Raw genomic sequence first — 22728 nt, 5'->3', positions numbered from 1 at the left:
TGTTGGGTTCAGGATCAGCAGCAGAGGTCGGCCTGTTAGCTAGGTCGATAACGCTCCCGAATGTCGGCAGCACAGAGTTTTGGCAGAATTTCAGTTCCCTCAGCAGGTCCTGCTGACTTTACACTGATATTCTCTCCTGCTCTTGGAGCTCCAAGCTTTAGAATTTCCCACTACTCCTTTGTTGTTATTGTGGTCTAAATGCATTTTTAGTAAAATCAGGAAGTGCTGGAAAAATTCACAGCCTGGAGCTGAAAGAGACAGACGGGCGAGCTGTTCTGTGTGGGATCCTCAGCTCCCAGCTCAGACGTGCGTCTCCTCTTCTTTTTTAAGAGGTGGATTGAGCTGCTGTTACGTTTCCAGCATTACCCCTTACCCCCCTCAGGTTTCCAACGTGCACAGGGTGGATTCGACTGGTGGGGCTTAATGGCGAGGAGCGGTGCTCCCCCGGGGTGGGGGGCCAGGGTCAGGAGATCGCGGCGACAGATTCTGATTTCACGTCCATTAATTTAAGCGGACGAAGAACTGCGAGGCTGTGATTTTCCCAACCAGCGCTCCTCACGAGCGCCAATCCTTGCGCAGAAAGACAGCCCTTTAGTCTCCAGCCTGCCCCGAGGTAAAATGAGTTTAAAAAAAAGAGAATCTTCGAGACTGCCCCACGGCAGAATGCCTGCCGGCCCATCCTCTCAATTTCAAATGCTATGTGCAGAACAAGAAGGGGGGGAGAAGGAGGGGGGCAAGGGGAGAGACGGAAGGGGGCGAGGAGACGGAGGCGAGGGGAGAGAAGGAGGGGGGCGAGGGGAGAGAAGGAGGGGGGCGAGGGGAGAGAAGGAGGGGGGCGAGGGGAGAGAAGGAGGGGGGCGAGGGGAGAGAAGGAGGGGGGGCGAGGGGAGAGAAGGAGGGGGGCGAGGGGAGAGAAGGAGGGGGCGAGGGGAGAGGAGGAGGGGGGCGAGGGGAGAGGAGGAGGGGGGCGAGGGGAGAGGAGGAGGGGGCGAGGGGAGAGGAGGAGGGGGCGAGGGGAGAGGAGGAGGGGGCGAGGGGAGAGGAGGAGGGGGGGCGAGGGGAGAGGAGGAGGGGGGCGAGGGGAGAGGAGGAGGGGGGCGAGGGGAGAGGAGGAGGGGGCGAGGGGAGAGGAGGAGGGGGGCGAGGGGAGAGGAGGAGGGGGGCGAGGGGTGAGGAGGAGGGGGGCGAGGGGAGAGGAGGAGGGGGCCGAGGGGAGAGGAGGAGGGGGCCGAGGGGAGAGGAGGAGGGGGCCGAGGGGAGAGGAGGAGGAGGGGGGCGAGGGGAGAGGAGGAGGGGGGCGAGGGGAGAGGAGGGGGGCGAGGGGAGAGGAGGGGGGCGGGAAGGGGGCGAGGGGCGGGAAGGAGGGGGCGAGGGGCGGGGAGGAGGGGGCGAGGGGCGGGGAGGAGGGGGCGAGGAGGAGGGGGCGAGGGGCGGGGGCGAGGGGGAGGGGGCGAGGGGCAGGGAGGAGGGGGCGAGGGGCGGGAAGGAGGGGGCGAGGGGCGGGAAGGAGGGGGCGAGGGGCGGGAAGGAGGGGGCGAGGGGCGGGAAGGAGGGGGCGGGAAGGAGGGGGCGAGGGGCGGGAAGGAGGGGGCGGGAAGGAGGGGGCGAGGGGCGGGAAGGAGGGGGCGAGAAGGAGGGGGCGAGGGGAGGGAAGGAGGGGGCGAGGGGAGGGAAGGAGGGGGCGAGGGGAGGGAAGGAGGGGGCGAGGGGAGGGAAGGAGGGGGCGAGGGGAGGGAAGGAGGGGGCGAGGGGAGGGAAGGAGGGGGCGAGGGGAGAGAAGGAGGCGGGCGAGGGGAGAGAAGGAGGCGGGCGAGGGGAGAGAAGGAGGCGGGCGAGGGGAGAGAAGGAGGCGGGCGAGGGGAGAGAAGGAGGGGGCGAGGGGAGAGAAGGAGGGGTAACGGTTAACCATCAACTGAAAACACAACCGTTAGTGAAAGATAACGCATGCACACCCCACCTCCTGTCTCCTCTATCTGGTCTGGCCTATGTAGGACGCCAGACCCACCCATACCCAGTCTGGGCCTAAATGGGTCGCCAGCCCCACACCTAAAAAATGTCACACCGTTATATACGGAATTCTTTTGAGTCTCTTTGTTAAGGCAAATCCACTCAGATATACACCTTGCGTACGTGACCTGCACAAGCCAGCAGTCTATGCGCCAGGGCTTGCCCTGTCTCCAATAAAGATCTCCCCCACCTATCCGCCTCAACCCTCAGTTGACATCACCAAAGGCCGGTCTGGTGCTCCGTGGAGGTCCCTAGTGGTCAGCGGGCGGGCATTTTGCGATATACACAATCTTTAAAAAAAAAAAATCTCAGCTTCCATCTTAATTTAAAATAAAAAGTTGGGGGTGGGGAGGGAGCAAAGATTCCTGCTGCCAAACAGCGCGATACAAAAGACACCAAACTGGGACCGTACAAATATAATCCGAGCATTTGATTTTTGTGCAGGATCAAACATCTCGCTTCCTCTTCACGTTCTTCATTTTCTTGTGGGCCTTGGTCCTGCTCGGCTCAGGCGCACCTGACATGGAACAAGGAAGGAGGGAGCAAAAGTTGAAGTTACGGTGTTCTGATTACTTTCCGTCCTATGCTGGGCCGCTCACGGTTACCCACGTTGCGTGGGACCAGAACCCCGCCTTGGGCCAGAGTGGGTTGGAGTCACGTGTCGGGTCCAGACCAGGTAGGTGTGGGGCTGGAGCCCCGTATCGGCCCAGACTGGCGTCCTACACAGGCCAGGCCGGATCGGGGAGGCAGGGGTGTGGGGTGTGTGCGTGCGTTGTGCCCCGCACGGTTGAACAGCTCGCCTACACTCATTGCGAAGAACGGCTGCCTGGATGAGTTACCAGAGGTCTGCTGGCCTCCGCGAAAACCACACCACAGCGAGAGTAGGAATCTTCAACAGAGGATTGTAAAGTAGCACCTCCTCTTCCCCCCCCGCCCCCATATAGAAGTTAAAAGGACTAGTAATCCATCACCACACGATGAAAGGTTAATATAGATCTTCCGTCAGATCTGGAACCGAGAAGATAAGCCAGCTCCCAATATAGGGCTGCACAATACAAAGAGGGAGGGGAGGCAGAGAAACCGTGTTACTGACTTCCGTCACCCGCTTCTAAAACATGAACCATCTCTTCGTGTATATCATCCCCAGTGCACCAATCCTTACACAGAATCGACAACACAGAAACAGGCCATTCGGCCCAACTGGTCCGTGCCGGTGTTTATGCTCCACACGAGCCTCCTCCCACCCCTCTTCATCTCACCCCGTCAGCATGTCCTTCTATTCCTTTCTCCCTCCTGTGTTTATCCAGCTTCCCCTTAAGTGCCATTCGCCTCAACCACTCCCTGCGGGAGCGAGATCCACATTCTCACCACTCTCTGGGTGAAGAAGTTTCTCCTGAATTCCCGATTGGATTTATTAGTGACGGTCTTATATTTATGGCCCCTAGTTCTGGTCTCCCCCACAAGTGAAAACATCTTCTCTACATCTACCCTATCGAACCCTTTCATAATCTTAAAGACCTCCATCAGGTCACCCCCTCAGCTTTCTCTTTTCTAGAGAAAAGAGCCCCCGCCTGTTCAATCTTTCCCGACAGTTATAACCTCTGTGTTCTGCTATCGTCCTCCCACCCTACTTCATCTCGCCTTATCAGCATATTCCTTTCTCCCTCGTGTGTTTATCTAGCCTCCCCTTAAAGGCAGCTACGCTATTCACCTCAACCACTCCCTGTGGTAGCGAGTTCCACATTCTCACCACTCTCTGGGTAAAGAAGTTTCTTCTGAATTCCCTATTGGATTTCTTGGTGACTATCTAATGGCAGATAGAATTTAATACAGAGGTGTGAGGTGATGCATTTTTGGCAGAAGGAGAGGCAATATACACTTAATGGCACAGTTTTAAAGAGCGTGCAGGGACAGAGGGACCTGGGAGTTAATGTGCATAGGTCCCTGAAGGTGGCGGGACATATTGAGAGAGTGGTTAACAAAGCATATGGGATCTTGGGCTTCATAAATAGAGGTATTGAGTACAAAAGTAGAGAAGTTATGCTGAACTTTTATAAAGCGCTGGTTAGGCCACAACTGGAGTATTGCATCCAGTTCTGGTCACCACACTTTAGGAAGGATGCGAAGGCCCTTGAGAGGGTGCAGAGGAGATTTACCAGAATGGTTCCGGGGATGGGGGATCTTCGCTACAAGGACAGGTTGGAGACGCTGGATTTGTTTTCATTAGAGCAAAGGAGGTTGAGGGGTGATTTGATCGAGGTGTACAAGATTATGACGGGTTTGGATCAGCTAGACGGGGAAAGGCTGTTCCCACTAGTTGATGGTACAAGGACTAGGGGACACAGATTTAAGGTTTTGGGCAAGAGATACAGGGGAGACGTGAGGACAAACTTTTTTACGCAGCGAGTGGTGAGGACCTGGAACTCGCTGCCGACGGAAGTGGTGGAAGCGGAGACACTCAATGTTTTCAAGGGGAGACTGGATAGGCACTTGAGGGAAATAAACTTGCAGGGCTACGGGGATAGAGCGGGGGAATGGGACTGACTGCACTGCTCTACAGAGAGCCGGCACGGACTTGATGGGCCGAATGGCCTCCTTCCGTGCCGCTATGACTCTGATATTTATGACCCCTAATTTTGATCTCTCCATCCCCCACACAGCAGCCACCCACCCCCGCTCCCCCGGTCATTCACAGATCTACAGCTCATCTCACCAGGCAGATGCGTACCGTTCGTGACTAAATCACGGGAGGGTGTCTCGCCGGCCTCTTGCCGTTTCTGTGCGGAATGGGCGAAGTAAAGCTTCACTCTATGGCCGTCTATCTCTACGTCCTGCATCTCCGCCCGCGCCCTTGCGGCTTCTTCTGTTGTCTTAAAGTCAACAAAGGCGAACCTGGAAAACACAAAGCTCACATGTCGTCAACCCTTCACCAGCCTTGCCAAAAAAACCATCAGGGAATGCGCTTTCTTTAGTTGAGGGAGAAAAAATTGCAGGGATATGGGGAAAGAGCGGGACTAACGGGATTGCCCTTCGAAAGAGCCAGCGCAGATTCGATGGGCCGAATGGCCTCCTTCTATGCTGTAATATTCTATGATTCTGTAACAAGGTAAAGGATATTATGGCGCACCATTTGGGCCAGATCTTTTACTCACATTACTAGCAAATTGCCTGTAGTATTTATTCATGCTTGCTTGACATAAGGTTTTAATATACAAGATGGCGTCTGAGTTGGGAGAGACTCCTCCACACTGCTCCCCCTAGTGGCCAGAGCCTCCAACTACACCGTGACAGTTGACACAGCAAAACTGAATGGGAAATGTTGACAGAAAAACATGACAAAAAAATTGTGACAAGCAGTAAGGTTCGTGGAGAGGAAGTGCACCCCCTACAAAAGATATATATGATTTTATTTCAGCAATGCGCCTTTCAAAATCAGGACGTCCCAAATTGCTTCACAGCCAATGAAGTACTTTTTGAAGTGTAGTCACTGTTGTACTATAAGAAACACGGCGCCAATTTGCACACAGCAAGCTCCCACAAACAGCAATGTGATAACGACCAGATAATCTGTGTTTGATTTTTAAGTGATGTTAGTCGAGGGATAAATGTTGGCCCAGGACACCGGGGAGAAATAGCGGCCGTGGGATCTTTTACGCCCAGCTGAGAAGGGCAGGCGGGGGGCCTTGGTCTAATGTCTCCTCCGAAACACGACACCTCCGACAGTGCGGCGCTCCCTCGACACTGCACTGGGAGCGTCGGCCTAGATTTTCTGCGCAAGTCTCTGGAGTGGGACTTGCCCTGACGTAGAGTACGTGAGTTCAACAGATTAGGTCAGGAGTGCTCACCGGTCGCCTGGGCTCCTCGGTAACCTGGCGTTTACGGCGTCTTTGAAGGCTGACTTCAACATTTTGACGCTTGTTTTATTCGACAGGCCCCATATGAAGAGGGAGCTGACCGGAACTGAAATGAGAGAAAATTGGTCAGTAAAACCTTCAAATACTTCTCTCTCGTTGCCAACAAAACCTGGATGAAGGGACATGGCCCACAGTGTAGGACAGCACCATAGCTGGAAAGGGGAGGAGAGTGGTGAACCTGTGGAATTCTCTACCACACAAGGCAGTTGAGGCCAATTCATTAAATATATTCAAGAAGGAGTTAGATATATTTCTTAAGGCTAAAGGGATCAAGGGATATGGGGAGAAAGCAGGGACAGGGTACTGAATTTGGATGATCAGCCATGATCTCATTGAATGGCAGAGCAGGCTCGAGGGGCCGAATGGCCTACTCCTGCTCCTATCTTCTATGTTTCTATGAGAGAAGACGCTGTAAATAAAGCAGTAATGGCTAGCTGAGCTACACTGGGCTCCCTCTACACTGTCCCATCAAACACTTCCAGGGCAGTTACAGCACAGGTTAGATACAGAGTAAAGCTCCCTCTACACTGTCCCATCAAACACTCCCAGGGCAGGTACAGCACAGGTTAGATACAGAGTAAAGCTCCCTCTACACTGTCCCATCAAACACTCCCAGGGCAGGTACAGCACGGGTTAGATACAGAGTAAAGCTCCCTCTACACTGTCCCAACCACTACTGCACCAGTGTGGCTTTCTTACAACTCCCACACCGTTCTCCTGTGGCCTCTGAGCAAGATTGCTAATTAGTGCCAAACTAGGCGCAGTTTGTGATGTGGGCTCATTCCCACTAGGAAAGAGATTGAGAATGTCCCCAATTAACCTCAAGCAGGAGTCTTGTAGTTTACTGACAGACTAGTGGCCAGCATCGGTAGCCATGGCAACGAGCTTCCATGTCTGAACAATCACACAGTGGTGCTACAATTTCTAGACGGCTCAAATGCAGCACAGACTGGTTGAATCACCTATAAATCGGTGCCTGGGCCTTGCACACGATTATTACAATGAAAGGCCGAGTGATCCCATCAGTACGTACCAGAAGCATCAGATTTGGAGTTTGGGCTTGCTTTCCTTTCTTCGATAGAATCTATTCGAGTTGCCTCCCCTGGAACCCCTTTGTCTCTGAACTCCTTCAGTGCAACCTTGGCTTGTTTTGCAGTCCTGTATTCTATATAGGCAATCCTGTAAGATTAACAATTAATTATAAAATGCAGGAAGAGAAACACAAAGCACACACATACACACAGAGAGACAGAGAGAGAGAGAGACAGAGAGAGAGAGAGAGACAGAGAGAGAGAGAGACAGAGAGAGAGAGAGACAGAGAGAGAGAGAGAGACAGACAGACTGAGAGAGACAGACAGACAGAGAGAGACAGAGAGAGAGACAGACAGACAGAGAGAGAGAGACAGACAGAGAGAGAGAGACAGAGAGAGAGAGACAGACAGAGAGAGAGACAACAGAGAGACAGAGACAGAGCGAGAGAGACAGACAGAGAGAGAGAGACAGACAGAGAGACAGAGAGAGAGACAGAGAGAGAGAGAGAGACAGAGAGAGACAGAGAGAGAGACAGAGAGAGAGAGACAGAGAGAGAGAGAGAGACAGAGAGAGAGAGAGAGAGAGAGAGAGACAGAGAGAGAGAGACAGAGAGACAGACAGACAGAGACAGACAGAGAGAGAGAGACAGAGAGAGAGAGACAGAGACAGAGAGAGACAGACAGAGAGAGAGAGACAGAGAGACAGAGAGAGAGAGACAGAGAGACAGAGACAGAGAGAGACAGAGACAGAGAGAGAGAGAGACAGAGAGAGAGACAGAGAGAGAGAGACAGAGAGAGAGAGACAGAGAGAGAGACAGAGAGACAGACAGAGAGACAGACAGACACAGACAAAAAACAGCTTTAATTAAATCTTCCTCGTGAACTGTGGACAACCATCAAACCGCCTCAGAACTGGTCACGGTAGATGCTGCCCCCTTCTCCATAGATGGAAGATTAAAGCATCCCCATCCTGCGACCGTGGAGCTCCTGATCAGACCCTGGAGCACATCATTGAGCACTGCCTACAAGATATCCCGCTGTTACATCGCAAGCTTTGGCCTAGATATCTGACTTAAGATATTGACATTTCATTTCTTTTTTGCTATTACCGTACGAAAGACGACAGCAGTTTTACATCCGATCCATTTAGAAATCCGCTCTTTCGCCTTCACGCCTAGGGCTTAAAATTCTCTGGCAGCGTGTTCATAGAATGATATGGCACAGAAAGAGGCCATTCGGCCTATCGTGCCTGTGCCGGCTCTTTGGTAGAGCTATCCAATTAGTCCCACTCGCCTGCTCTTTCCCCATAGCTCTAATTTTCTTCCCTTCAAGTATCTATCCAATGCCCTTTTGAAAGTTACTGTTGTATCTGCTTCCACCGCCCTTTCAGGCAGCGCATTCCAGATCACAACAACTTGCTGTTTCCTCATGTTGCTTCTGGTTCTACTGCAAATCCTGTAAAATTCCTTCCTGTGCAATTTTTTACACATTCACCAACCAAAGGCCTCAACAGCTGCATTAAAAAGCACACAGCAGGATTTTATGCAACAGGGAAGCTATGAGGCAGAAAGCCAAACTCGGGGATTATAACAGGTACCATAAGAACATAAGAATTAGGAGCAGGAGTAGGCCATACAGCCCCTCGAGCCTGCTCCGCCATTCAATAAGATCATAGAGTCATAGTCATCGAGTCATAACGGCACAGGAGGCCATTCGGCCCCTCGAGTCCATGCCGGTTCTCTGTAGAGCAGTGCAGTCAGTCCCATTCCCCCTGTTCTATCCCCGTAGCCCTGCAAGTTTATTTCCCTCAAGTGTCTATCCAGTCTCCCCTTGAAAACATTGAGGGGTCGGTTTTCAGTGTGCCGTTAGGCGGGCTTTTAGGCGTGCGGGGGGGGCCAAAATCCCGAATTCAGGGGTCCCGACACCATCCCGGCCAAAACCCGCCTCCACGTAAGTTTCAAAAGGAGGCGGGTACCCGCCCTGCACTGGGACCCACCGACCCGAGGCGGGAAGGGATTAGTGCCAATTAACTGCCTGTTGACAGGTAGTTAACAGGCAGTTTTTAGCCTAATCCCTATTTTGAGGGGTGTCGTGTGGGATTCCCGACGGCTCCAAACCACGCCAGGTTAGAGCAGGCGGGCCGTCGGGTTGAAGGACTTGGAGGGGTCGAGATGTCGGTGTTCAGGTGAGTGATGGGTGCATGAGTGCAAAGGTAAGTGTGTTTGGTGTGTCTAAAATGTGTAAAGAAGTTTAAAACACCTGTACTTACCTTAACAGCCTTTCTTCCTCTAGGTTTCGGGAGTCCATCACTCAGCCGGCACTGAAAGCAAAATGGCTGCGAGCTGTCGAAAGTGACAGCCTTCAGCTTTCATTGCCGGTGAGACTTCTAACTGAGTCTGTGTAGAAGGACTCAGGTTAGGAGTCAGACTGTCAGTGTTTGACAGCTTCAAACAGCTGTGAAACGCTGATATTTCATCTGTCAAGACCTCTTGACAGATGAAATTGCAGTCTGTGACATCACCTGTTGCCGGGTGGCCCTTAATTGGCCTGCTGAGCCCGCTGGGCGGGCTTAACAAGGTCAATCAAGGGAAAAGCGCGTGGATTGGCCGGACGTCGATGTAGGCGGGTCTAAAACCCGAAAGTTGTAATCCCGCCTCCTTCCCGAATGCTGAATGAAAATCGACCCCCGAGTGTCTCTGCTTCCACCACTTCCGTCGGCAGCGAGTTCCAGGTCCTCACCACTCGCTGTGTAAAAAAGTTTTTCCTCACGTCCCCCCTGTATCTCTTGCCCAAAACTATGGCTGATCTTCAACCTCAACTACACTTTCCTGGCCGAGCCCCATATCCCCTGGAGTCCAAAAATCTATCGATCTCTGTCCTGAATATACTCAACGACTCAGCATCCACAGCCCTTTGAGGTAGAGAATTCCAGAGAGTCACAACCTTTGAGTGAAGAAATTCCTCCTCATCTCAGTCCTAAATGGCCGACCCCTTATCCTGAGACTATGCCCCCTAGTTCTAGACATTCCAGCCAGGGGGGAAACAGCCTCTCAGCATCTACCCAGTCAATCCCCCTCAGAATCTTGTATGTTTCAATGAGATCACCTCTCATTGTTCTGTGCGCAAGCATTGCCAAGCCCGATCCTGGGCTCCCCTCACTCCGATCCCCGCACCACAGCAGCAGGAGGCACTCGAGGGTGACCAGGAGCAGAAACCAAGTAGTAAGGGTGACCCCGAGCTTCCGGTCGCCTGTCACTTTAATTCTCCGCCCCACTCCCACTCTGATCTCTCTGTCCTCGGCCTCTTACACTGTTCCAATGAAGCTCAACGTAAACTCGAGGAACAGCACCTCATCTTCCGATTAGGCACTTTACAGCCTTCCGGACTCAACATCGAGTTCAACAATTTCAGACCATAACCTCGGCCCCTATCCTTTTTTTCCCATTTATTTTTCTCTCTCACATGGCAGCTGTCGATCTTTCAGCCATCGCCATTTACACTTCATCTAGAGCCATCTTTTGTTTCTTAACTTGTCCCATTACCATCTCCTTTTGCCTCGCACCATCATCCCTTTTGTCTATTAATCTCTCCTGCCTTCCATCTCATTACAGACCTTCCCCTTTTTGTTCTTTCCTCCCCTCCCTGCCCCTAAACTTGCTTAAAAACCCATTTCATCTCCAGCTTTTTCCAGTTCTGACGAAGGGTCTTCGACCTGAAATGTTAACTCTGTTCCTCTCTCCACAGATGCTGCCTGACCTGCTGAGTATTTCCAGCATTTTCTGTTTTTATAGCAGAAGCCAAGACGGATTTTGTTCCTTCTCCCAATCCCAAGTGCACTGTGGCCCTTAGTTGGGTTCCCAACTTCCCACCCTGGCTCAGATCAGCTACCTCAGCACGGACCAGAAACAGATCCCAAGACTTTTTGGTCTGTAGGGCTCAATTGCACAGTACTTTGGTCGGGGAGTCCAGAACCAGGGGTCACAGTCTAAGGATAAGGGGTAGGCCATTTAGGACAGAAATGAGGAGGAATTTCTTCACCCAGAGAGTGGTGAACCTGTGGAATTCTCTACCAAAGAAGGCAGTTGAGGCCAATTCATTAAATATATTCAAGAAGGAGTCGGATATATTTCTTAAGGCTAAAGGGATCAAGGGATATGGGGAGAAGGCAGGGACAGAGTACTGAATTTGGATGATCAGCCATGATCGCATTGAATGGCGGAGCAGGCTCGAGGGGCCGAATGGCCTACTCCTGCTCCTATCTTCTGTGTTTACCATTCGGAGACATATGGGGAACTCTTTCCCCCTCCGCCCACCCCCCCCATCCCTTTCAAGATTGATTGGGCGTCAGGACAGAAACAAATGCCCTGCAGTCATCCCCAACTCTGCTGCCCGTACCCTAACTCACATCAAGTCCCTGCACTCGCTGATCGACACTGGCTCCCGCTCTGGCAACACCTCAATGTTAAAATTTTCATCCTTGTTTTCAAATCCCTCCATGGCCTCAGCTCCCTCCTCGTCTCTGTAACCTCCTCCAGCCCTCCCCATCTCCGAGATCTCTCTGCGCTCCTCCGATTCTGGCCTCTTGCGCATCCCCCGATTTCCATCGCTCCACCATTGGTGGGCCGTGCCTTCAGCCGCCTGGGCCCTAAGCTCTGGAATTCCCTCCCTAAACCTCTCCGCCTCTCTACCTTCCTTCTTTAAGACGCTCCTTAAAACCTACCTCTTTGACCAAGCTTTTGGATGTCTGTCCTAACATCGCATGTGGCTCGGTGTCAAATTGTGTTTATTAACGCTCCTGTGAGGCACCTTGGGACGTTTTACTACGTTAAAGGCGCTAAATAAATACAGTTGTTGTTGATGAGTCAACAGTTTTACTCACCCTTGGGACTGGTTGTCGTTTTCTTTAGCCTCTTTGACATCTTCAGCATCATTAAATATAGATTTTAGATATTTCTTACACAATGGGTAAGGGAGGTTTTTCACCATCAAAGTCTTCCTTTTCCCTGCAGAAACAATACAATTTGTACTTTAAGTATTTTGGGGGCTGCCTTTTGGATTCCCAGGCGATTGATGCGGACTGGAATATATATCCAACATTACTGCCTGGTGTCGCGAACAAGTGCTCCCTAGTCAGGTACAGCGCGGGTTAGATACAGAGTAAAGCTCCCTCTACACTGTCCCATCAAACACTCCCAGGGCAGGTACAGCACGGGTTAGATACAGAGTAAAGCTCCCTCTACACTGTCCCATCAAACACTCCCAGGGCAGGTACAGCACGGGTTAGATACAGAGTAAAGCTCCCTCTACACTGTCCCATCAAACACTCCCAGGGCAGGTACAGCACGGGTTAGATACAGAGTAAAGCTCCCTCTACACTGTCCCATCAAACACTCCCAGGGCAGGTACAGCACGAGTTAGATACAGAGTAAAGCTCCCTCTACACTGTCCCACCATACACTCCCAGGGCAGGTACAGCACGGGTTAGATACAGAGTAAAGCTCCCTCTACACTGTCCCATCAAACACTCCCAGGGCAGGTACAGCACGGGTTAGATACAGAATAAAGCTCCCTCTACACTGTCCCATCAAACACTCCCAGGGCAGGTACAGCACGGGTTACAGAGTTAAGCTCCCTCTACACTGTCCCATCAAACACACCCAGGGAAGGTGCAGCACGGGTTAGATACAGAGTAAAGCTCCCTCTACACTGTCCCATCAAACACTCCCAGGGCAGGTGCAGCATGGGTTAGATACAGAGTAAAGCTCCCTCTACATTGCCTCATCAAAAGGGATGTTACCCAATTGGTATCAAATTGTCAGTTCTGCGGATTGGAATTGTGTCCTTTCGGTGGGTAGTGCTCCATTCTCCTTTGACACAGGGACCTTTACAAGGAAGGGGGAATAAATAGAGAGAGAGAGAACCAGAGAGGGGGAGAAGGAGAGTCCAGTGCGCTAACTCACTAAACCAATCTTCCTTTTACACTGGTCAACACCATTGATGGTGGCATGTTTTCAAATCCCTCCATGGCCTTGCTGCCCCCTCCCTATCTCTGTAACCTCCTCCAGTCCCACAATCCTCCCGAGATCTTTGCACGCCTCTTGAGCATCTCCGATTTTAATCGCTCCATCACTGGCGGCCGCGCCTTAAGCTGCCGGGGTCCCAATCTCTGGATTTCCCTCCCTGAACCTCTCTTTCCTCCTTTAAAGACGCACCTTAAAATCTACCTCTTTGACCAAGCTTTTGGTCATCAGCCCGAACATCTCCAGAGGTGGCTGGGTGGCAAATTTTGTTTGATTTGATAACGCTCCTGGCACAGAGCGCCTTGGGACGTTTTATTACGTTAAAGGCGCTATGTAAATATAAGTTGTTGTTAGCAGACATACCTTTGCTCCTGTGACATGCGTGCTTCAGTTGAATTAACTTGCCTTTGCATTCTACTTCAACTTTACTCAGTGCAATCTCTGCTGCTTCCGTAGTTTCAAATGCAATAAATGCAAACCTGGCCACAGAAAAGAAAATGATGCGCTCGTGAGTAAAATATTCCGTGTCATTGCTCAGTGAGTAGGATGTTGCCCTGTGTACTTAACCACCGGCGCACCGTGGCGGCAGTGTGTACCGTCAACAAGATGCACTGCAGCAACTCGCCAAGGCCCCTTTGGCAGCCCCTCCCAAACCCGTGACTTCCACCGCCTAGAAGGACAAGGGCGGCAGGCGCACGGGAACGCCACCACCTCCAAGTCACGCACAATCCTAACTTAAGAGTCATAACGGCACAGAAGGAGGCCATTCGGCCCATCGAAGTCCGTGCCGGCTCTCTGTAGAGCAGTGCAGTCAGTCACATTGCCCCGCTCTATCCCCGTAGCCCTGCAAGCTTATTTCCCTCAAGTGCCTCTCCAGTCTCCCCTTGAAAACATTGAGTGTCTCCGCTTCCACCACTTCCGTCGGCAGCGAGTTCCAGGTCCTCACCACTCGCTGCGTAAAAAAGATTTTCCTCACGTCCACCCCTGCATCTCTTGCCCAAAACCTTAAATCTGTGGCCCCTAGTCCTTGTACCATCAACTGCTGGGAACAGCCTTTCCCTGTCTAGCCTATCCAAACCCGTCATAATCTTGTACACCTCGATCAAATCACCCCTCAACCTCCTTTGCTCCAATGAAAACAAATCCAGCTTCTCCAACCTGTCCTTGTAGCTCAGATCCCCCATCCCCGGAACCATTCTGGTAAATCTCCTCTACACCCTCTCAAGGGCCTTCACATCCTTCCTAAAGTGTGGTGACCAGAACTGGATGCAATACTCCAGTTGTGGCCTAACCAGCGCTTTATAAAGGTTCAGCATAACTTCTCTACTTTTGTACTCAATGGGGGAGAAATTCGGGATCGCCCCGTTTGGGGCGCAATTATCGGCCGGGCGCAAAGTTTAGCGCCTGGCGCTAATTATCGCCTCCGACTGCAAACTTGGCTTCTGTCGCCCCTGGAGGTGATTGGAGCGCTAAATCAGGTGCTACATACCTCTCTTAAGGCGCAAAGGCCGAGGAGCGAGGCGCTACCTCAGAGCGCTGGCGAAGCTCATGTGATGTCAGTCAGCAATGGAACACAGACACACTGGCGCCGGCCAGTTCTTAAAGGGGAGGGTCGATCTTGCTCTCCATCCACATCCTGCTCATTGCAGCCTTGAATCTCGGCCTGGAGAGACCTGTACATCAAATCTGCTGGAAAGAACAATGGAGAGGCCCAGGGAAAGAGCTCAGAGTGCAGACCCCACAGTCTCTTCTAAATCGATGCAAGGAAGGACAAATCAAAATGAACCTGCAAAGTGCTGCTCAGTACCCAAAACTCCTTCACACAGCGTTGAATCTCTTCAGGAGTCTCTCTCTCAGAATGCGTGGAGCAAAAATGTCGCTGACAAAAAAAGGCAGGAAGCGGTCGCCTTTAAATAGCGCTCCCCCAGTCCCTTCCCGACTGCAAAACGCTCCCCTCAACCTGTTGTTGCTAGCAGTAGGCGGAAAGGCAGGGGGCGCCACTCAATATCCGTCCGGGGCATTGAACACTTCACTGACGTCACGATCTGCGGGCGCAGGAGATCGCGGCGGTAGTGTTTAGCGCCGCCGCAAAATGTCTGGTCAATTTCGCGAGCGGCGCATTCATCGCCGCGCCCGGCCGCTAGTTGCTTTGCGCCCCATTAGGGCACTAACGGGAGGCGTAAAGCCACCGAATTTCCCCCCCAATACCTCTATTTATAAAGCCCAAGATCCCAGATGCTTTGCTAACCACTCTCTCAATATGTCCTGCCACCTTCAGGGACCCACGCACTTGGAAATCTAACAGCATTCCTTCATCGTCGCTGGGTCAAAATCCTGGAGCTCCCTCCCTAACAGCACTGTGGGAGCACCTTCACCACACGGACTGCAGCGGTTCAAGAAGGCGGCTCAGCAGCACCTTCTCGAGGGCGACTAGGGAGGGGCAATAAATGCCAACCTTGCCAGTGACACCCACATCCCGTGAATGAATAAAACAGAAGGCACAATGAAAGTTCTGGCGCCGAGACGGATGTGTGCGCAACCGATGCGTTCCTTTCAGGCTGCAAGGTCGGACAGCGGCAACCTCCAGAGGTCAATTACAGGGCAATTGCTCTTGGACAAGTTTTATTTTTTCGTTCTCAAGATTTACATGATGCTGGCAAGGCAGCATTTATTGCCCATCCCTGACTGCCCTGGAGAAAATACAGGAAACTATTATCCAGCACCGACGGGACCAGCGTGGTGCCGGTTTATCAAAAAGTCCGGATTACAGAGCGATATAGTTAAAAGGTACGAGAGCTCCGTACACAGCAACAAATCCAGGCTTCCCCGTTGCTTAGCAACATGTGCAGGAACTCCGGCCACAGACCAAGTGTCCCTGTTGCTTAGCAACAAGTGCAGAAACCCCAGTTACACAGCCACAGATCCAGGAACTGCCACTAATATGAAGTAAAACTTACCTGAACCTACTCCTGAATTTTGCCGGTTAACCGAGTTTTCCGGTTATTTAGGTGCCGGTTAAAAGAGAGTTTCTTGTACGTAAGAAATAGGAGCAGGAGCAGGCCATTCGGCCCCTCGAGCCTGCTCCACCATTCAATAAGATCACGGCTGATCTTCGACCTCAACTCCACCTTCCCGCACTAACCCCATATCCCTCGATTCCCATAGTGCCCAAAAATCTATCGATCCCAGCCATCGACTGAGCCAAGGTAGCAGTGGGCTTTCTTGAGTAGCGATTTCACAAGGGGTTTGTTTCCTGGGCCAATTCGGAGGGCACGTGGAGTCAGCCACGTAGAGCGGGACCGGAGTCCCGTGTAGGTCAGAGCGGGTAGGAGGTGGCAGGTTCCCGTCGCTGACAGACACTGGTGAACCCGTCGGGTTTTTATGCTAATCCGGCAGCTTTCATGGTCATTTCTTGTGTGTGCATGCCTTCAAATTAGCAGATTTATTGAATTCAATTTCACAACTTGCCTTGGTGGAATTTAAACTCAAGACCTCCAAGTTGCTGGTCCAGTACCATAACCAGTGTAGCCCCATGACACGGATATCTGTATGTGTGAGAATGCATGTCACCTGAAGGGTGACTGCGCCATCTCAATTGATGCTGGGAGTACGGTCTGGGTGAGTTGGCCCCTTGGGTCGACGTCTTCATAGGGGGGGCCATGGACAGTTGGTCGACCATTTGACTGTTACAACTGTGAACCATTCCCGTCCTCATCAGACCTTCCCGCAGGATAGCAATCAGGAACTGGAATGCCGACCGAATCCTTGGGGGGGCGGGGGGTAGTGGGAGTGTGGTAATCGATAGCGCGACCCGCTGAGATCAGTGAGCTCACCGTGGACCGGTAACTGATCCTGGTCCGTATGGTTGGCAGCAGATCATTTGTGTTCATTAAAAAGGAAAGATATATTGGCCTTGGAATGGGAGGTGCACAGTAGATTCACCAGAATTATACATGGGGTAAAAGGATTAAATCAGGAGGGCAGGTTGCATAGACAAGGTTTGCAATCCCTTGAGTATGGAAGATTAAGGGGTGATCTAATTGAGTTTTTTTTTATTCGTTCCTGGGATGTGGGCGTCACTGGCAGGGCCAGCATTTATTGCCCATCCCTAACTGCCCTCAAGAAGGTGGTGGTGAGCTGCCTTCATGAACCGCTGCAGTCAGTGTGGTGAAGGTACTCCCACAGTGCTGTTAGGGAGGGAGTTCCAGGATTCTGACCCAGCGACGATGAAGGATCGGCGATATATCTCCAAGTCAGGATTTGGAGGGGAACTTGCAGGTGGTGGTGTTCCCATGCGCCTGCTGCCCTTGTCCTTCTAGGTGGAAGAGGTCGCGGGTTTGGGAGGTGCTGTCGAAGAAGCCTTGGCGAGTTGCTGCAGTGCATCTTGTAGATGGTACACACTGCAGCCACGGTACACCGGTGGTGGAGGGAGTGAATGTTTAAGGTGGTGGATGGGGTGCCAATCAAGTGGGATGCTTTGCCCTGGATGGTGTCGAGCTTCTTGAGTGTTGTTGGAGCTGCACTCATCCAGGCAAGTGGAGAGTATTCCATCACACTCCTGACTTGGGCCTTGTAGATGGTGGAAAGGCTTTGGGGAGTCAGGAGGTGAGACACTTGTCGCAGAATACCCAGCCTCTGACCTGCGACACTTGTCGCAGAATACCCAGCCTCTGACCTGCTCTTGTAGCCACAGTATTTATGTGGCTGGTCCAGTTAAGTTTCTGATGTGTTTAAAATGATGAAATTATTTGATGGGTAGATAGAGAGAAACTATTCCCTCTGGGGATGGGGAGTCCAGAACAAGGGAGCATATCCTTAAAGTTAGAGCCAGGCCGTTCAGGGGTGATGTCAGGAAGCACTTGTTCACACAAAAGGTAGTGGGAATCTGGAACACTCTCTCCCCTCCCCAGAAAAGCTGTTGAGGCCCAAAAAGCTGATGGATTTTTGTTAGGCAAGATATTAAAGGCTACGGAACCAAGGCGGGTGGACGGAGTTAAGCTACAGATCAGCCATGATCTCACTGAATGGCGGAACAGTCTCGAGGGGCTGAATGTCCTCCTCCTGCTCCTAAAACCACTGGGCCAGTCCAGATTGTCTTGGGTCTCCCGAAGGTTCAGCGAGTTTAACAGCAGAGACATACACAACAGGGAGGCCCCTCCCGGTTCAATCTCCAATCTGAGTCGAGAAGCAAGAAATAGAAGGGGTTCGATCATTGGTGTTAGCACTCTAAATTGTCTTTGTTGTACGTGGCCTGTTTACAGGAAACTTTGGTTTCTCCGGAGGTTGTAAGTCCGGAAACCTCGATCTAACGGCAGAAATCAGCAGCCATTTTGTTAGGTTTTTTTTCTTCTCTTCTCCTAGTATTTTTTTAAAAGTCAGTCAGTCAGTCTCTGGAAAGCCTCTCTGAAGCTGTTGCTAAGCTACAGAGACGCTTCCAAGGTACGGGCTGACTGTTTACAAGCTGTTGCTAAGCAACAGTGTTTGTTGTCAGATACGGAGATAAAAACCTCCGTATCCTTCAACATTAACGCTGGTCTGTCCGGAAGTTTTCATAGATCGGCATCACGCCGGTCCCGTCGGTGCCGGATATCGCAAAGTTTCCTGTATTTCAACGGCCCTAAATTTCCGATCGGAGCCTTCCCGCGGGCGGATGCCTCCGATCGGGAAAAAAAAACCTACCAACTTACCTGCTGGTTCCGTAGATCCCGAGGCTTGCGATCCTGGGCCTCTCCTCTTGGAAATGCGCAGAGGCCCCAGGTATCCCAGGGGCGCGTGCGGTGCGCAAAGGCCCCTGGGATCACGTGGGCCATGGCGAACCAATGGAAGGGGGGAATCCCCCTTCATGCTTTTGACAGTTCCGTACGGGGAGAACTGTCAAAAGTATGAATGGGGATCACATTTAAAAACACAGTACAGGAAACTTTGTGCTATCCGGCACCGACGGGACCGAGCTGTTGCCATCCCATCAAAACTGCCGGACAAACCAGCGCTAATGTTGAAACATAGAGGTTTTGAGCTCCGTATCTGGCAACAAACCCTGTAGCAACAGCTTCTAAACAGTTGGCCGTAGCTTGCAAGCGTCTCTGTAGCTTAGCAACAGCTTCAGCGAGACCTTGCAGAGCCTGACTGGTGAAAAAAAAGCAACGAAAAGAAAAAAAACTTAACGAAACGGCTCCTGATTTTTGCCGGTGGCTCGAGCATTCCGGACAGTTAAACCTCCGGATAAACCAAAGTTTCCTGTAAAATATAAAATTAATGAAAAAAAAAATTACATATTTAAAATTAATTAAATATTTTAAACAAAAATGTAACTTTTGGAAAAAATAATTAAATGTTTTTACGGGGCTAAAAATAAACTTACTTTTTTTTTTAAAGAGTATTTTTAATTTATAAATTAGTGATCAAATTTTATTTTTCTATTTTTTTAAAACTCTTATGCTGGTAAGAACAGGCCTTACGCCTGCTTTTACCAGGCCTAAGAATTTGACGGTCATTCAGCGGGCGGAAGTTGTGCAAATAGCGCAACTCTCCACCCGCGGAGGCCCTTTTCTTGGGCACGCGGATGATCTGTCAAGAGAATTCTTAACAGATCGCAAGTGCTGGGTTTCAGCGCATGCCTGAAACCGGCACTTGAGCGGCCCCCTATGGGTGCGCGTACACACCTCGCGTGCACCGGTGGGGGGTCGGAAAATCCGGTCCATTGTTTAAAATTTCCGCGCATGCGCGGTATTTCAAATAGAAAAGCTTGCGAGCGGCTTGCGTGGTACAGGAAACTTTTTTCTATCCGGCACCGACGGGACCGATGTGGTGCCGGTTCATCAAAAATTCCGGATAACCGAAAGTTATAGTAAAAGATACGGAGCTGAGAGCTCCGTATAAAGCAACAAACCCTGTTGCTTAGCAACAGGTTCAAAACAATGGCCACAAGTTGCAAGCGTCTCTGTAGCTTAGCAACAGCTGCAGCCACACCCTTGCACAGCAACACATGGAGGAAGGCAAGTAATAAAAGTTACCTGAACCTACTCCTGAATTTTGCCGGTTAAACGACATTTCCGGTTATTTAGGTGCCGGTTAATCGAAAGTTTCCTGTACCTTGCAGACTACCGCGCGAGCTTCGAGGGAACATTGGTCAGCACCCACTTCCCCAAGAGTGGGACAAAGAAAATCAGCCACGGTTTTTGGTCTGGATCACTATTTGGTGCGCGCAGCGTGCGCGCGTATGTGTGTTGGGTGAGGACAGGATTGAGTTGGGCTGCAATGCAATCACTGTAAAGGCTCACACACAAGACAGGCCACCGGGTAACAGAGGATATCTGTGGAACTGTATCCTAGTTAAGAGTCAGCGCCTTCAGGAGAGAGGAGCCCAGGAAGGAGAGGAGAAAACTGACGATCCGGATTCTTTCTCGCTCCAATCCACTCATTACCGACCAGTCCGGCACCATTAAGCATGCAGGTGCAGCAGGCGGTTAAGAAGGCAAATGGTATATTGGCCTTCGTAGCGAGAGGGTTTGAGTACAGGAACAAGGATGTCTTGCTGCAGTTGTACAGGGCCTTGGTGAGACCACACCTTGAGTATTGTGTGCAGTTTTGGTCGCCTTATCTGAGGAAGGATGTTCTTGCCATGGAAGGAGTTCAGCGACGATTCACCAGGCTGATACCTGGGATGGCAGGAATGACGTATGAGGAGAGATTGGGTCGATTGGGCTTATACTCGCTGGAGTTTAGAAGAATGAGAGAGGTTCTCATTGAAACTTATAAAATTCTAACAGGACTTGACAGACTAGATGCAGGAAGGATGTTCCCGATGGTCGGGGAGTCCAGAACCAGGGGTCACAGTCTAAGGATAAGGGGTAAGCCATTTAGGACAGAGATGAGGAGGAATTTCTTCACCCAGAGAGTGGTGAACCTGTGGAATTCTCTACCACAGAAGGCAGTAGAGGCCAATTCATTAAATATATTCAAGAAGGAGTTAGATATATTTCTTAAGGCTAAAGGGATCAAGGGGTATGGAGAGAAGGCAGGGACAGGGTACTGAATTTGGATGATCAGCCATGATCGCATTGAATGGTGGAGCAGGCTCGAGGGGCCGAATGGCCTACTCCTGCTCCTATCTTCTATGTTTCTATGTTCAAATAAACGGATTCCTCCAGTTTTAACACATAGGCAGCAATGTCATGGAAGTCCCGAGAGTGGTTCAACTGTCCCCACAGATCTTGACACAGACAGTCGGAGCAGGGCATGACCTGGCCGCTCGGTATTCCCTCCCTTCCCTCTGGACGTTTTCTCCCCAAGAGGGAGCCAGCATCTGGGCACTTAGCAACAGCAGTAGGCCATTCAGCCCCTCGAGCCTGCTCCACCATTCAGTGAGGTCATGGCCGATCTGTACCTCAACTCCATCTACTCGCTTTAGCTCCATATCCCTTACCCAACACAGATCTAGCGATCTCGAGTCTTGAAAGCTTCAGTTGCCCCCCAGCCTATCGGGGCGGCGAGAATTCCAGATTTCTATGTCCCGAAGTGTGAAGAAGTGCTTTCTGATTGCCATCCTAAATAGCTTAGCCTCTAGTTTTATTATGTCCCCCTCGCTCTTGATCCTTTCAACAGACTTCCGCAAAGCACTGGAAATATCGTAAAAAGACAAAAGATCTCAGTTTGGAAGGGTGCTGCCCCCCCCCCCTGCTCCAGGCGATGGTCTGACTCCCTCAGAGTGCAGTTTATCAGTGGGAGGTGTGCCCGTGGCTTAGGTGCCCATCATAGACTCATACCGCACGGAAGGAGGCCAGTCGGCCCATCTTGCCTGTGCTGGCTCTCTGCAAGAGCTATCCAATTAGCCCCACTCCCCTGCTCTTTTCCCCACAGCCCTTGCAAATCATTCCTTTTTAAGTACAGGAAACTTTGTGCTATCCGGAGGTGAGCTATCCAGCAATCTGGAGCCTCCGGCAAAAATCAGCAGCCGTTTTTTATTCTTTTTGTTTGTTTTTTTTGCTTTGTTTGAACAGTCAAGCTGTGCAAGGTCTGTAGCTATAGCAACAACTTCAGCTACAGAGCTTGCAGGCCACACCCGAGTGTTTAGAAGCTGTTGCTAAGCAACAGTGTTTGTTGTCAAATAAGGAGATAAGAATCTCCGTATCTCTCAACATTAACTCTGGAGAGTACGGCAGTTTTGAGGCAACGGCAGCAGCTCGGTCCCGTGGGTGCCGGATAGCACAAAGTTTCCTGTATATATCCAATTCCCTTTCGAAAGCTACTATTGAATCTGCTTCCACCGCCCTTTCAGGCAACGCACTCCAGATCGCAACAACTCGCTGAGTAAGTACCTTTTGCTGATTTTCTGACACTCTTGTATCCAAACACCAGCAACTTTCTCAAATAAGTGTTTGAGGTCCGTGGCACAGACTTCACTTGGAAGGTTTCTCATGTAGAGTGTCCTGGGATCATCACCTGCAATGCAAACAGACTTGATGAGCTGCAAACCACCTTAATTTGCTTGAATATCTGTACTCTTCAGCCGGCTCCTGTTCATTTCTAGATTCATTTTCTTCTCCAACCCACCTTTGCTTTTAGCAGTGCGCACAACAACTGCAACTTGTATTTATACAGCGCCTTTAATGTAGTAAAATGTCCCGAGGCACTTCACAGAAGCGTTATCAGACAACATTGGGCACCGAGCCACAGAAGGAGATATTAGGGCAGGTGACCAAAAGCTTGGTCGAAGAGGTCGGTTTTAAGGAGCGACTTAAAGAAGGAAGAGAGAGA

General features: G+C 51.1%; 1 protein-coding gene across 7 annotated transcripts in view; it reads right to left on the bottom strand.

Moving 5' to 3' along the window:
* Positions 1-2315: 2315 nt before the first annotated feature.
* LOC147090581 (uncharacterized) overlaps positions 2316-22728 on the bottom strand; it is a 142026-nt gene continuing 121613 nt past the window's right edge. For 6 of the 7 annotated variants that reach the window (XM_085977342.1, XM_085977341.1, XM_085977340.1 and 3 more), the window contains 7 exons: positions 22290-22413; positions 13336-13451; positions 11832-11955; positions 6955-7100; positions 5853-5967; positions 4721-4899; positions 2316-2524 (listed from right to left, as the gene is read on the bottom strand). In XM_085977342.1, the coding sequence (XP_085833468.1) occupies positions 2454-2524; positions 4721-4899; positions 5853-5967; positions 6955-7100; positions 11832-11955; positions 13336-13451; positions 22290-22413 (875 nt within the window). In that variant the 3' untranslated portion in view covers positions 2316-2453. The remainder of the gene's footprint in view (positions 2525-4720; positions 4900-5852; positions 5968-6954; positions 7101-11831; positions 11956-13335; positions 13452-22289; positions 22414-22728) is intronic. The other variant, XM_085977343.1, reaches the window with a different exon arrangement.

The sequence above is a fragment of the Somniosus microcephalus genome, unplaced genomic scaffold (assembly GCF_052327205.1).
Source record: "Somniosus microcephalus isolate GS21.2 unplaced genomic scaffold, FLI_Smic_1.0 unresolved_chr4, whole genome shotgun sequence".
Taxonomy (NCBI): Eukaryota; Metazoa; Chordata; class Chondrichthyes; order Squaliformes; family Somniosidae; genus Somniosus; species Somniosus microcephalus.
This window is presented reverse-complemented; position numbering and strand designations above follow the sequence as displayed.